The 13,115-nt window shown below is 38.9% G+C and overlaps 1 protein-coding gene across 3 annotated transcripts in view; it reads left to right on the top strand.

The window, feature by feature from the left end:
• Pclo (piccolo presynaptic cytomatrix protein) overlaps positions 1-13,115 on the top strand; it is a 270,157-nt gene that overhangs the window by 160,069 nt on the left and 96,973 nt on the right. For all 3 annotated transcript variants that reach the window (XM_075956228.1, XM_075956227.1, XM_075956229.1), the window contains exon 7: positions 10,586-12,773. In XM_075956228.1, the coding sequence (XP_075812343.1) occupies positions 10,586-12,773 (2,188 nt within the window). The remainder of the gene's footprint in view (positions 1-10,585; positions 12,774-13,115) is intronic.

A 13,115-nucleotide genomic window follows, 5' to 3' on the forward strand; every position in this document is an offset into this window, starting at 1 on the left:
GAAATATATTTTTTCTTTCAGAAACAAAATTTTAATTAGAAAGTAGATTTTTTTCTTTTTTTCATTTTTCATTATTATTAATGGGAGGAGAGAAGGTGGAAATTTTTAATAATAACAAATAGTGTTTCTTTAAGTCATTACATTTTGAGGTGAACTGTTCCAAGGCAATAGAAAACTACCTTTGTTTTGTGTCTTCTACTTAAGACCATGGCTCTTGGAATGGTTTTCTCTATAACTCTGCACTTTCTTGATTCCAATTTTGTTAGAAGCCGGCACTGGAAACTAAAGGAAGCTGGGAAACCTTTCTCTGCCTGATTTTTCTCATGCATGGGGTGAAGATGTTAGAAATTACCATAAAAATTATAAATTGAAATAAGTCAACGTAAGTAACACAGTAGATATAACATGAAATTCTTAATATCACATATGTGTCCTACATCTAACCACTTATTACCACTTTTTCAAAAGCAGATCATCTTTTGTTCCTGGACCATTTGATAAATTATGGGATGTTCTCAAATCTTATCTATATTTCCCTCCCATTCTGCACTTCAAGTGCAGTGTTTTTCATGTGTAAGTGATAATATTCCAGTCAGTACTCTTCAAGCAAGCAATATGAAAAACTAAGAGGAAGCCCCCTGACCTTCAAGACATATCACCTGCTCTCTCGTGTCTTTCCTTGTGCCCCAGAACTGGAGTTAGTCTACTGAACAACATGTTCGGCTCACTCTGTATCTGTATATGCATAGCACCCCTTCAATAACGGATGTTTGTATAACCAAATGAATTTTAACATAATGTATACAAACGTCAGAAATAGTGTGAAAAAACAGAAGTGTTAAGAATAACTACTACTTCGGGAACTGAGAAAAGTGATTGCCAACACCTACAGCTCGATACTGTTGGATTGGCCTCATTTTCTGTGATAATATTTCAATATCTGAAACGGTATTTCTTATTTTTCAGTATAGAATGCTTCCATCTTCATCTCTTATTTTTAAGTCAGACTTCATTTTTCCACTGTGTCATAACTAAAATTTCCATATGGTTTGTCTTCTTGACATCTGTTCTACCATATGAACCTAGTATAGTGTCTGTCTGCTCAGGAAACACACTCTAGGAATTATATAAGTAAAAAACATTTAAAGGACCATGAGGTTGAAATTCCATCAAGGAAATGGTAAAAGGAACCAAAATATTTGTGAAATAGCCTTAAATTCTAGGTGAGATATGTTGTGTGATATTTTACTTTTTTACTCTTTTGATTTTGGGGGGGGAGCATCACCCAGCTCCCAAATAAATCAGTCAGAGGCTTATTCTTAGTTACGAATGCCCAACCTTAGCTTGGCTTGTTTCTTGCCAGCTTTTCCTGAATTAACCCATCTACTTTTGACCTCTGGGCTTTTACCTTTCTCTTTCTTCTGTAGATCTTACTTTCACTTTTTCTCTGTGGCTGGCTGGGTGTCTGGGTGGCTGGGTGGCTGAGTGACTGGGTGACTGGCCCCTAGTGTCCTCCTTTCCTTATTCTCTCAATGCTCCTCCTCTTCCTCATTTCTCCTTCATTTATACTCTCTACCTGCCAGCCCCACCTGTCTTTGCTCCTGTCTTGCTTTTGGCTGTTCAACTCTTTATTAGGCCCGTCAGGTGTTTCAGACAAGCAAAGTAGCCCAGCTTCACAGAGTTGAACAAATGTAGCATAAGCAAAAGTCACACCGCTTAAAATAATATTTCCCAGCAGAAGAAGAGAGCACATAATCTAATAACTAGTTTTAGGAAAGGTATTATCTTGGCCAGAAACCAAAGTTAGAAGTTTTCAAGTAAAAATCTATTTATCACAGAAGTCAAAGTTTATGCACTTTAATGCTTAAGAAGCATTAGTTTTTACTTTTGTAGTAATGAATTAAACATTTGTTGTTGTTGTTGGTGTTGTTGTTGATGGTCATGGTTTTGTTTGGTCATGAGAAATTCCATTTCAGTCAATATTTTTGTTTAATTTAATAGTTGACACTTTCAGTGTACTAGAAAGTTGAAATTAATAGACACTAATGATCACTTATCAAAACATTCCTTTCCTATTTAGGATTGAGTTCTTCTGAATTATTAAATACAGCATTTATTTTATGTATCATATGTAACTACGTTGTCTTAATATGCAAATACTATTTATCATATATCCTGATGTTTACATTTGCATTGTAGATTACTTTCTTCTTTTAAATTAACATACCAATACAAAGGCAAGTAATTATTTCATGTACAGTAAAGAATTAGTCTTGAGGATTGTGTATGTGATAACTTCACGCAATTTTGTTGTGCATTTTTTGTCGTTGTTTTAAATGGCAGTTTAAAACAGGCAGTAGGTACTCTGTCCTTATCTTCTTGAAAGTTTTATCATTGATCATCATGAGTTAAGAAGGATATTACCTTCTACTAAAGCACTCATAGTAAAATACCATTCCGATGTCTGTTTTAAAATACACAGTTTCCATGGAACCCAGCTTATGGCTGTGATAATAGAACAAAGGCATTGAGAAGAAAATCAAAGGAATAAGAAACTTAATGTGGTCATTGAACTGCACAGAAATCCTTAGAAACAGCATATATATTGGTTTCTTCCTTGCGATAAAGACATCTGAATCGATAGAAAAGAAGGGAAAGAAAGATAGAAACATAGATGTACATGGATATATCACCTTAACAAAAGTTCTAAGAGTGCTTTAAAAAATACTTCATAAATATCTGGAAAAAGAAGAAATTAATCTCTTTGGGACTTTCCAGAATATATAAGGCAATGAAGGTGACACAGACTGGCGTCTCTCATACTCTGTCCAGTGAGGTAGAAACTCGTTTTCTGCCTGGCTGCTCAGCCCAAGAACAACGGACCTCAGCAACAAAACAAAGCAAACTGGGACACAAGGTGCGGTAAGGGAAACTTAAGGATGTCCGATGGAATAGTGAGTGCCTTTCAGTCTGCTGGCAACATAAAGAACTTGTCCCGAGACCTCTAAGTGTGTCCTATCGCTTTGTTTGTAATTTAGCTTCTCACACATTATTATTATTATTATTATTTTACTTTTATTATTGTCTCTGGATTTTTACAATTAAACTATCCTCTGGTCAATTTCAGTTCCATTCACAAAGGATAAATTCTCCCTGTCAGTAGTGCACATTCAAGATTTTATAAGTATTCTGATTTTTCCCATAATTTGAAGATCTTCCCATTATGTTAGTACTGTTTTTCTAGTATTTTGATCGTGAAAGCATTCATTCATATTGGGCTGCAGCCCAATTTGCTATACGTAGAATTTTAGCGTTTTCCTTCCTTTAAACCCGTGGAACTGGAGGACAGTGAGGAAGATAAAGATTTTCTGTGACCGCTTCACTAAAGGCACCCTCTGGAGGACATGCTCTTGACTCTATACTCAACTGCTATCCTGTCTCAAAACTGACAAGTCTTCCTGTAGATGGACAGGCGTGGAGACAGGAAAGCATCTTAGTGCTTCTATTGTGACTTCAGGGTTAATTCCACTTGCCCTCAGTGGAGACAGGAAAGCCTCTTAGTGTTTCTATTGTGACTTCAGAGTTAATTCCGCTTGCCCTCAGTCTCACTGGAAAGAAGGGAAGCATGAGTTTCCTTCTGTTGTTCCTAGACTCACCTACAACTTCATAATCATGTCCTCACCGGACCTCTCAAAGCTAAATGAACTTGGCAACCAGCTTTATGTTTTATACAGTTGCCTGGCTTGGAGGAGGCAAAATCCCTACACATTTCCACTTTCTGAATAATAATTTAGAGGCATGAGGGCTTATAATTATTTTTTTTTGTATCCAGACCTGAGGGAAATAAGGTCAGAGATTAGGAGAATATGTTAATTATTCTTTTTAGCAAGAAGAAAAAGGCCTATTCCCATATTCAAAGGGAACAGAATTGCCGAATTTGAAAGTTACCGCAGAGTGATTTCTGTTCTTAGATTCTGTACGGCTTCCAGAAGTAAAGGGTACAGATCACATCTTATCATTACCGTCTCAGCCTTCAGCATAGTGAGGAACATGCAAGTGTTTAGTGTTTGTTACGATGTTCCCAGCTGTGTTTTTAATTGCCCTGAGATTTCAGATGCATTTTTGTTCGACCTCTTTGTTTCTTAAATGATTTTGTTTGAAGGCTGGGATTTTCTGATTTTAAAATTAAGTTTAGCTATACAACTGATCTCACTGAGTAATTCCAGTATTGATCTGCAAAATAAGTACATGGTTAAGGTTTTCATGTGTATTTGATTGCGTAATTAATTTTTATTTTAAACCTAGTAATAGATAGCCTTTAATGAAGTCTAAAATCTATGAAGGTTCCAGTCAGATTGACAGTTTTATTCTTGCTAGTTTTCATAGTTTAAGCAGCAGTCGAAGGTTTCCCAGGAATTTGATGAGGCATCTTGTTTCTGTGACAAGGTAATCAATGCTAAATATATTATAAAGAACAAAAGCCTTAATTATCTGACAATGTTGGTTGCTGAAAGATCAGCCCCCATGTCAGTTTGAACTCTGATGAGGGCCTCACAAGTCAACATTGCAGCCAAAACCAGGTGAAGAAGAGGAGAAAGATTGGGTGGGGGGCAAAACAGCTTCCTTCAAAAAGGCCTCAGCGGGTAGGTGATCTTACAGTTTAGCAACCTGCTCATGGAAAAATTAGTCAGAAGAGGTGAACGTGTTTTACTATCATGAGGCAAATTGATAATGAGGCAAAATCATCTAGTACATTCTTGCTTCATTTATTTTATCAGATCATTACTGTAACACAGACTCTCTTATTTATTTATTAGTTTGTCCCACTCCTGTCTTTCCAAGGCACCGTAGGAACAGGTTTTTGTTGTGTTTTTGTTTGTTTTGTTATTTTAAATATGTTTTCCCACTCAGAATAAAGCAGAAAGAGAGACATAAAAGAGTAGCTGTTTCCATATCAGGAGATAGAATTAATCAAAAATAGCAAAGATCTCTTCCTGAGAACATTTTCTAATATCTGTGAGTATTAGCTAAAGGCTACTTAAGGAGATGATTGGTAGGTATTACATGACAACATTGATTTTTATATTATGTGTGGTAGATAAAGGTCATAAGTATAGATAAATATCCTCCAAAGTTCAAAACAGTTGCCCAGTGCAGAGAAACACCTGTTTCCAATAGATTAGTAAGAAGGTTAAGAAACACTGGCTAATTACACACACATACGTGTGTGTGGTGTGTATGCTATACCATGAAGAGAAACACCTGTTTCCAATAGATAAATAAGAAGGTTAGGAAACATTGGCTGATTACACATATGTACGTGTGTGTGGTGTGTGTGCACACCACGAAGGGCCATGAGCTGCATTTCCATTCCTATGACCAGAACTATTTTGCTGACCTCCTTGAGAAGATGGATGATGTCTATCGCCTTTGTGTTACCTCCTGTGACAGCTGCCTGGTCGCTGGAAGAAATTAGATTCAACTGTTTTCTCCTAGACAAAGTCAGACTGATTACTACCCAGTGGACAGTATCACAAGCGAGAGCCAGGGACTGAATATTGACACTCTGATGGTTTCCTCTGCATTTCATGTGCTCCTGGATAATTTGACCTTGATGTAAGAACCAGGGTTGCTTTTGCAGTCTGTGAGAGAATGGCACAGAGGGTTTGAGACTTTAGTATAAACACAGATTTCAAAGTTTTGTATTATAAGTTCCCATATATTTGCCTCTTTTTCTAGTTTTCCTCTCCAAGCTTGTATCAAAAAGGCCCTGAATCTGATCTTGCTCATAGGCACTGTTGCATTATCTGCTGATAATGAAGCCAGATGATCCTTGAATTTCCCTGAAAACTTACATGTTATACATTTCCCTCCAGAAACACCTGCTTAAAACCCATCCATTTGTTTTGGCCCTGAATTTGTTGTATCTTGTAGACAGAGACTGCGCTTTTATTTCCCGGCCACCCAGGCCCAAATAATCACACAGAAACTATATTAATTATAACACCATTTGACATACAACTCAGGTGTATTTCTAGGTAGCTCTTACAACTTAAATTGACCCATAATACTTATCCCTGTTTAGCCACATGGCTTGGTACCTTTTCTTACTGCAGCATTTTCATCTTGCATCCTCTGTGTCTATGTGGTGACTGTAGACTGAGCCTTTCCTCTTCCCAGAATTCTCCTAGCCTGGTTGCCCTGCCTATACTTCCTGCCTGGTTACTGGCCAATCAGTGTTTTACTCAACAAATACAAGTGACAATCTTTACAGGATGCAAGAGTATTGTCCCACAGAAATATCTGTTACTTTTTCCTTTCTCAAACTGAAAGCAAAGATTGATTTTGAGGTCCAATACTCTATATGCTCTTCTAACTCACCTCCTAGCATACTTCATAGACTAACACAAAAGAGAATACATTTTCTCTAGAAAAATGTACCATTACATTACCAGAATGTCTTATTCATCAGCAGTTTTGGTTGACTCACACTGTTTAAAATAAATCCTCTCTGTCTTTTAAAAGAAAAAAAGCAGTTTATAGAAATCTTTCCACTTTAACAGGAAAACAAAATTGCAAAGTCAAGATACAGTATAATTTTCATGATTGTATTTATTTATATGTTTATAAAATGAGAAATGCATTGCCATGTCTTTCAAGTGATATAATGATAGTTTCCTACTATATCTTAGAGATTGACACCAAGAGCTACCTAAGGAAGTAGTAGTGCAATAGTATAGTTGTGTTTGTTTGTGTGTGTGTGTGTGTGTGCGTGTGTGTGTGTGTGTGTGTGTGTGTGTGTGTGTGTGTGTGTGTGTGTAAGAAGTCAGTATTGGGTGTCCTTCCAGTTGCTCTTCATCTTATTTTTAAGACAAGCTCCATTGCAGAACCTAGAGCCCACTGGCCCAGACAGAGTTGTTTACCATAGAGTCCCAGGGGTCCAGAAGTCCAGGGGTCCACTTGTTTCTGCTTCCATAGTGCTTAGGTTATAAACTCTTGCTCGTGAGCAGCTTTTTATGTGGTTCCTTGGAGATCAAGTTCAGACCCTCAAATACTTTACACAGCAATGCTTCTCCTCTGCCCTGTAACCTGATTTGTATTTACATTTTTTGTTTTTTCAAGACAGGGTTTCTCTGTAGCTTTGGAGACCTGTCCTAGAACTAGCTCTTGTAGACCAGGCAGGCATTGAACTCACAGAGATCCACCTGCCTCTGCCTCCCGAGTGCTGAGATTAAAGGACATCACCAAGGACTAGCTTTGGAGCTTATCTTGAAGACCTTTTTACTCTCCCCCACATCTTCTTTCATTGTTTAAAAGTCTATGGTCTTCTGGCCTTTGTACAACTGGCCATGATTATGTTTTTCCCCACCCTAGAATGGCATCTCAGTGGGTGTAAGGTAGAACAGTCTTCTTTACAGCACTGACTCAAAACTGTACCTCAAAACCTTAGTTTCTCAGATATTGACAATGTAATGAATCTATTTAAAATGAAGACTGAAAATTTAATGGACATTCTTATTCCTGCTGAAAAACAAACAGATGTCTTAACACCAAGCCTCCATATTTTCTAAAATAAACCTAAAGCTGAACAGACAGGACTGATTCACTTAGCACAAGGTTTCCTCCACCTTCATTTCCTCCACTCATTAAACTGCCTCACCCACGTGATTTTGTGCCCTGGATAGAGTTCATGATCCTGTCTCTTTTCAAGATGATCTCTCATTTTCATCCCCAGTGTAACTTTCCTACAGGACTTACTTTTTATTCTCCCAACAATTTCAATGTAATCAGTGGTAACTGTATTTTATAAAGAACGTGACCGTGGTGAAAAGCTCAAGAAGTCCTTGTCAAGGCTATGGTTGCAAATGACAGTTAGTTCTTTTCAGATTATACACTGAAGGTAGTTATATTCAAAGCAGATAACCCAATCTTTTGTGTAAGGAATGAAAAGTGGATAAACACTGACCTGTCCACTGCTATTGTCTGTCTACAAGGTAGAAGAGATGACTCACTCTTACTCAGTGCTGCAAAACCAGTATTCTAGAAAAAGTCGTTCCGGGAAACTTCTTCTCTTAGACAGTAAAGCCTTCAGTGCTCACCTCCCCTAACCTAATACATTCAGAATATGACCTGCTGTCTTGGAAACAAGATCAAGATTATTGCTATCTGATATATTAGAATATGGCAGCCTAGAATCAGAACATTAGACTCAATTGTTACTTACTTGAAGGGAAATATACTCATGTTTGTAGAAGTCTTCATAAAATGTTTAAAATACAACTTATATCTTAATATTCCAGTGGATAAAAGAATGAGAACTATACTGACCATTACATTTATGTCAAGTCAGCACATTGATAACTAACTCTTTCCCCTAAATGGAGGAATGAATGGATAAATGAATGAATGGACTTGATTGAGAAATGTCTTGATTTACTAACTTTTATACCATTTACTTTTTAGAATTATAAATCTAGAAATTAAATGGGAGATTGCATTTGCTTTGCTGTGCTATTTGTTTGTGACAGTTATCTCAGTCATAATTCTTCTTGATTTATTTTGTTCTTTTGAAATATTAGTTAATGGGTACCTGCAGAAATAAAATGTGGTCAATGCATACTTTAAAGTATAGTTTGTTTCACTTTTTTCATTTTACCACGGAAAGCTATAAACACCTAACTGGAAGATCATGACAAATCCTGTGCTGTCAAGGTACACTCCCATGGAGACAGCTTGTTGTCATTTAATAAGGGATTTGAATAGCTTTAGAATTGATGGAAGTTAACTTTCGATCTGGCATTCATACTGCTGGGCCCTGTGGGCACCAGGCATGTATATAGTACCCGTACATGGAAGCACTCACACATGCACATCAAATAAATCTTCCCCAAAATAGCATCACTTATCATTGATAGTCTCTCTTGACCTGAGAGACTAAAATCTCCCCCATCTCACACCCTGCCTCACACCAGCTAATGTGTTGGCAAGCGAGTTTCCACATTCATGACCTGTTGTGTAGTCAGGCTAAGCAACAGTGAGGCATTCTTTGACAACAACGTAGCAGTCTAAAATATATCAAGTGCAAATTTATCAGGAAGCTGCAAAGTCCAGAAGAAATAATATTTTTGAAATAGTAGTTAATGGATACCTATAGTACTAAAACAGCTGTCTCGTTTGACTTTCATATCAACTTCCTGGATTAATGGTGCGTATAAAGTGGACAGAACGGGGGTAAGGATTAGTAATGTGCGCAACAGCTGCGTTGGAAATGTGCCTTATCCATATTTCATAAACCTGTGCAGGAGAGCAGATGAGAAACATGAAGGAAGCGAACTATGAAAGGATGTTCGAAAGTAACAGAAGTGTGGAGGCCTACACAAATGTGATCTAATTAATAAGGAATAATGTTTGATTGTTATAATATCATAATAAGGAACAATAAGGAAATGAGATTCTATTTCCAAAACTCATATAGGCAAGTATCACCCATTTTCGTCATATATGTGTGATGACTGAGGGTAGGTAGAAATTATCTCTTTGGATTGCTAAAGAGAAAGGAATATGGCATCTTCTAAAAAACCATGGATGAGTACAGAGAAGACTAGGCTCCAACTTCAGCATGCTACTGACACACAGACAGCTTTGAGAACATCAGCATGTTTAGCTATAAATGATCTCTCGTGGTGTCTCTAGCTATTCTGATTTTATGACTCTCAAGACTTCTGCCTGTTAACAGGCAAGTATATGTCAAATTAGTGAAATAAACAAAAAGTACTTCACATGCTATTTTAGAAGGCCATTGTTAGCAGGTTGGTGGCGCACGCCTTTAATCCCAGCACTTGGGAGTGGAGGCAGTGGCGGGCGGATCTCTGTGATTTCGAAGTCAGTCTGGTCTACAAGAGATAGTTTCCAGGACAGACTCCAAAGCTACAGAGAAACCCTGTCTAAAAAACAAACAAACAAAAAATAGTTATTGTTTTACTTGGCTGAAACTAGCTACAATAATCTTTTATGAAGTAAACTATCTTTGCCCTTACAAATTTGTGAAAACACTCAGAAGAAAGTAGAGTTGCTAAAGAATAGCAAAATTTAAAGGAAGTGGGAATCCAAATAATCACGGAGACAATGAAAATTGCAAGATAGTACAATGTAAAATGGGGAAGGAAGACAAACATCTCCAACAAATGTATATTGCATTTCAGACAAGCAACACAGTTACAGTGATCATCTATTAAATAAATAGCCTTATATTTAATAAGTTGGATTGAAAATGAGTGTGCAAAGAGTTCTTCTAGGAGCAAAACTAAAATGTTAGCTTGCCTAAAATAAGAGTTTGCCCTGAGTTAAATACTCCCCTGAAATGTTGCAGACATTATGATTATAAAAAACTAATTTACAAAGAAAAATTTTCACTGATTTTATTTGCGATCAACTTTTGAAATATGGGTGAAATTTTAATTTTACTATACTATAATACCACAGTGTATGTGAACTCAGTTATTCGAGTAGAATTTACGTAGTTTACTTCTGGCCTTTATTTTCTTATTTGATAGTAAAATACAATGTTTTGTTTTCTTGATTGTAGACCAAAGGTTCTCAAACCATGACAGCCTCTGGAACCCAGAAAAAAGTCAAGAGAACACTGCCAAACCCCCCTCCCGAGGAGGCTACTACGGGAACACAGTCCGCTTACAGTACAGTGGGCACTGCGTCCAGGAGAAGAATGTGCAGAACTAACACCATGGCTCGAGCCAAGATTCTCCAGGACATAGACCGAGAGCTCGACCTCGTAGAAAGGGAATCTGCCAAGCTTAGGAAGAAGCAAGCAGAACTTGATGAAGAAGAAAAGGAGATTGATGCCAAGCTACGGTATTTAGAGATGGGGATTAACAGGAGAAAAGAAGCCTTGCTGAAGGAGCGAGAAAAGAGAGAACGCGCCTACCTGCAGGGGGTAGCCGAGGACCGGGATTACATGTCCGACAGTGAGGTCAGCAGCACCAGACCAAGCCGAATAGAAAGTCAGCACGGCATTGAGCGGCCGAGGACAGCTCCTCAAACTGAATTCAGCCAGTTCATACCACCCCAAACCCAAACGGAAGCTCAACTGGTTCCTCCAACGAGTCCTTACACGCAATACCAGTACTCCTCGCCGGCTCTTCCCACCCAAGCACCCACCCCGTATACTCAACAATCTCATTTTCAACAGCAGACACTGTACCATCAGCAAGTCTCACCTTATCAGACTCAACCAACCTTCCAAGCGGTGGCAACCATGTCCTTCACACCCCAAGCTCAGCCCACTCCAAGCCCACAACCGTCTTATCAGTTACCGTCACAGATGATGGTGATACAGCAGAAGCCTCGGCAAACCACATTGTATTTGGAACCCAAGATAACGTCCAACTATGAAGTGATTCGCAACCAGCCCTTGATGATCGCTCCTGTTTCGACTGATAATACGTACGCTGTTTCCCACCTCGGGAGTAAGTACAACAGCTTAGATTTGAGAATAGGACTGGAGGAAAGAAGCACCATGGTGAGCAGTCCAATATCAAGCATTTCTGCAGACTCTTTCTATGCAGATATGGACCACCACACTTCAAGGAATTACGTCCTAATCGATGACATTGGAGAGATTACCAAAGGAACAGCGGCACTAAGCACAGCATTTAGCCTCCATGAGAAAGATCTGTCCAAAACAGACCGTCTCCTTAGAACCACCGAGACCCGCAGGTCTCAGGAAGTGACCGATTTCCTAGCGCCTTTGCAGACTTCCTCCAGACTGCACAGCTATGTGAAGGCAGAGGAGGACCCGATGGAGGATCCTTACGAGTTAAAGCTTCTGAAACACCAGATTAAGCAAGAATTCCGCAGAGGCACCGAGAGCCTCGACCACCTTGCTGGTCTTTCACATTATTACCACGCCGATACTAGCTATAGACATTTCCCCAAGTCTGAAAAGTATAGCATCAGTAGACTCACCCTTGAAAAGCAAGCAGCCAAACAATTACCAGCCGCCATTCTCTACCAAAAGCAGTCAAAGCATAAGAAATCGTTAATTGACCCTAAAATGTCAAAGTTTTCACCTATTCAAGAAAGCAGAGATCTCGAACCCGACTATCCAAGTTATATGAGTTCTAGCACTTCATCTATTGGTGGGATTTCTTCTAGGGCAAGGCTTCTTCAAGATGATATCACATTTGGTCTCAGAAAAAATATTACAGATCAACAAAAATTCATGGGCTCATCCCTTGGGTCGGGACTGGGCACCTTAGGAAACACCATCAGGTCGGCTCTACAGGATGAAGCAGATAAACCATACAGCAGCGGAAGCAGGTCCAGGCCTTCCTCGAGACCTTCTTCTGTCTATGGGCTTGACTTATCGATTAAGAGGGATTCTTCCAGCTCATCGTTAAGACTGAAAGCTCAAGAGGCCGAAGCTCTCGATGTCTCCTTCGGCCACTCGGCATCTTCTTCCAGAACTAAGCCCACCAGTTTACCAATCAGCCAGAGCCGAGGAAGAATACCAATCGTGGCTCAGAACTCGGAGGAAGAAAGTCCCCTCAGTCCTGTTGGCCAGCCAATGGGAATGGCCAGGGCTGCCGCTGGACCACTGCCCCCGATATCAGCAGACACCAGGGATCAGTTTGGATCGAGTCACTCACTGCCCGAAGTTCAGCAACACATGAGAGAAGAGTCACGGACAAGAGGGTATGACCGTGACATAGCGTTCATCATGGATGATTTCCAACACGCTATGTCTGACAGCGAAGGTAAATGCGGCCTCAGCCTACCCTGTTACTCTCCAAACTCCAACGTGGTTCTCTCTGCATGTTTAATTTTCTCTCTTCAAAAATGTAGTCCATCTTTCTTGGTGCACCTTGTGCATGTTTATTTCAGTTTTATTTCCTGTATGTGTACTTCCTGTGTCTAGACTTGGTGGCATGGTTCTCTTTGATTATTTTAAGTTTCTTGTTTTCTTCTGTTTCATGAGTGTTCGCTTGATTTGTTTTGTGTCTGATTTTTTAAAACAAGTATTACATAATTATATCAATAAAATATGGTCATCCTTAATATATATAACTGGGAAGATTTTCATTGTATGGTTCTTCACA

Source organism: Microtus pennsylvanicus, chromosome 22, assembly GCF_037038515.1.
Source record: "Microtus pennsylvanicus isolate mMicPen1 chromosome 22, mMicPen1.hap1, whole genome shotgun sequence".
NCBI lineage: Eukaryota > Metazoa > Chordata > Mammalia > Rodentia > Cricetidae > Microtus > Microtus pennsylvanicus.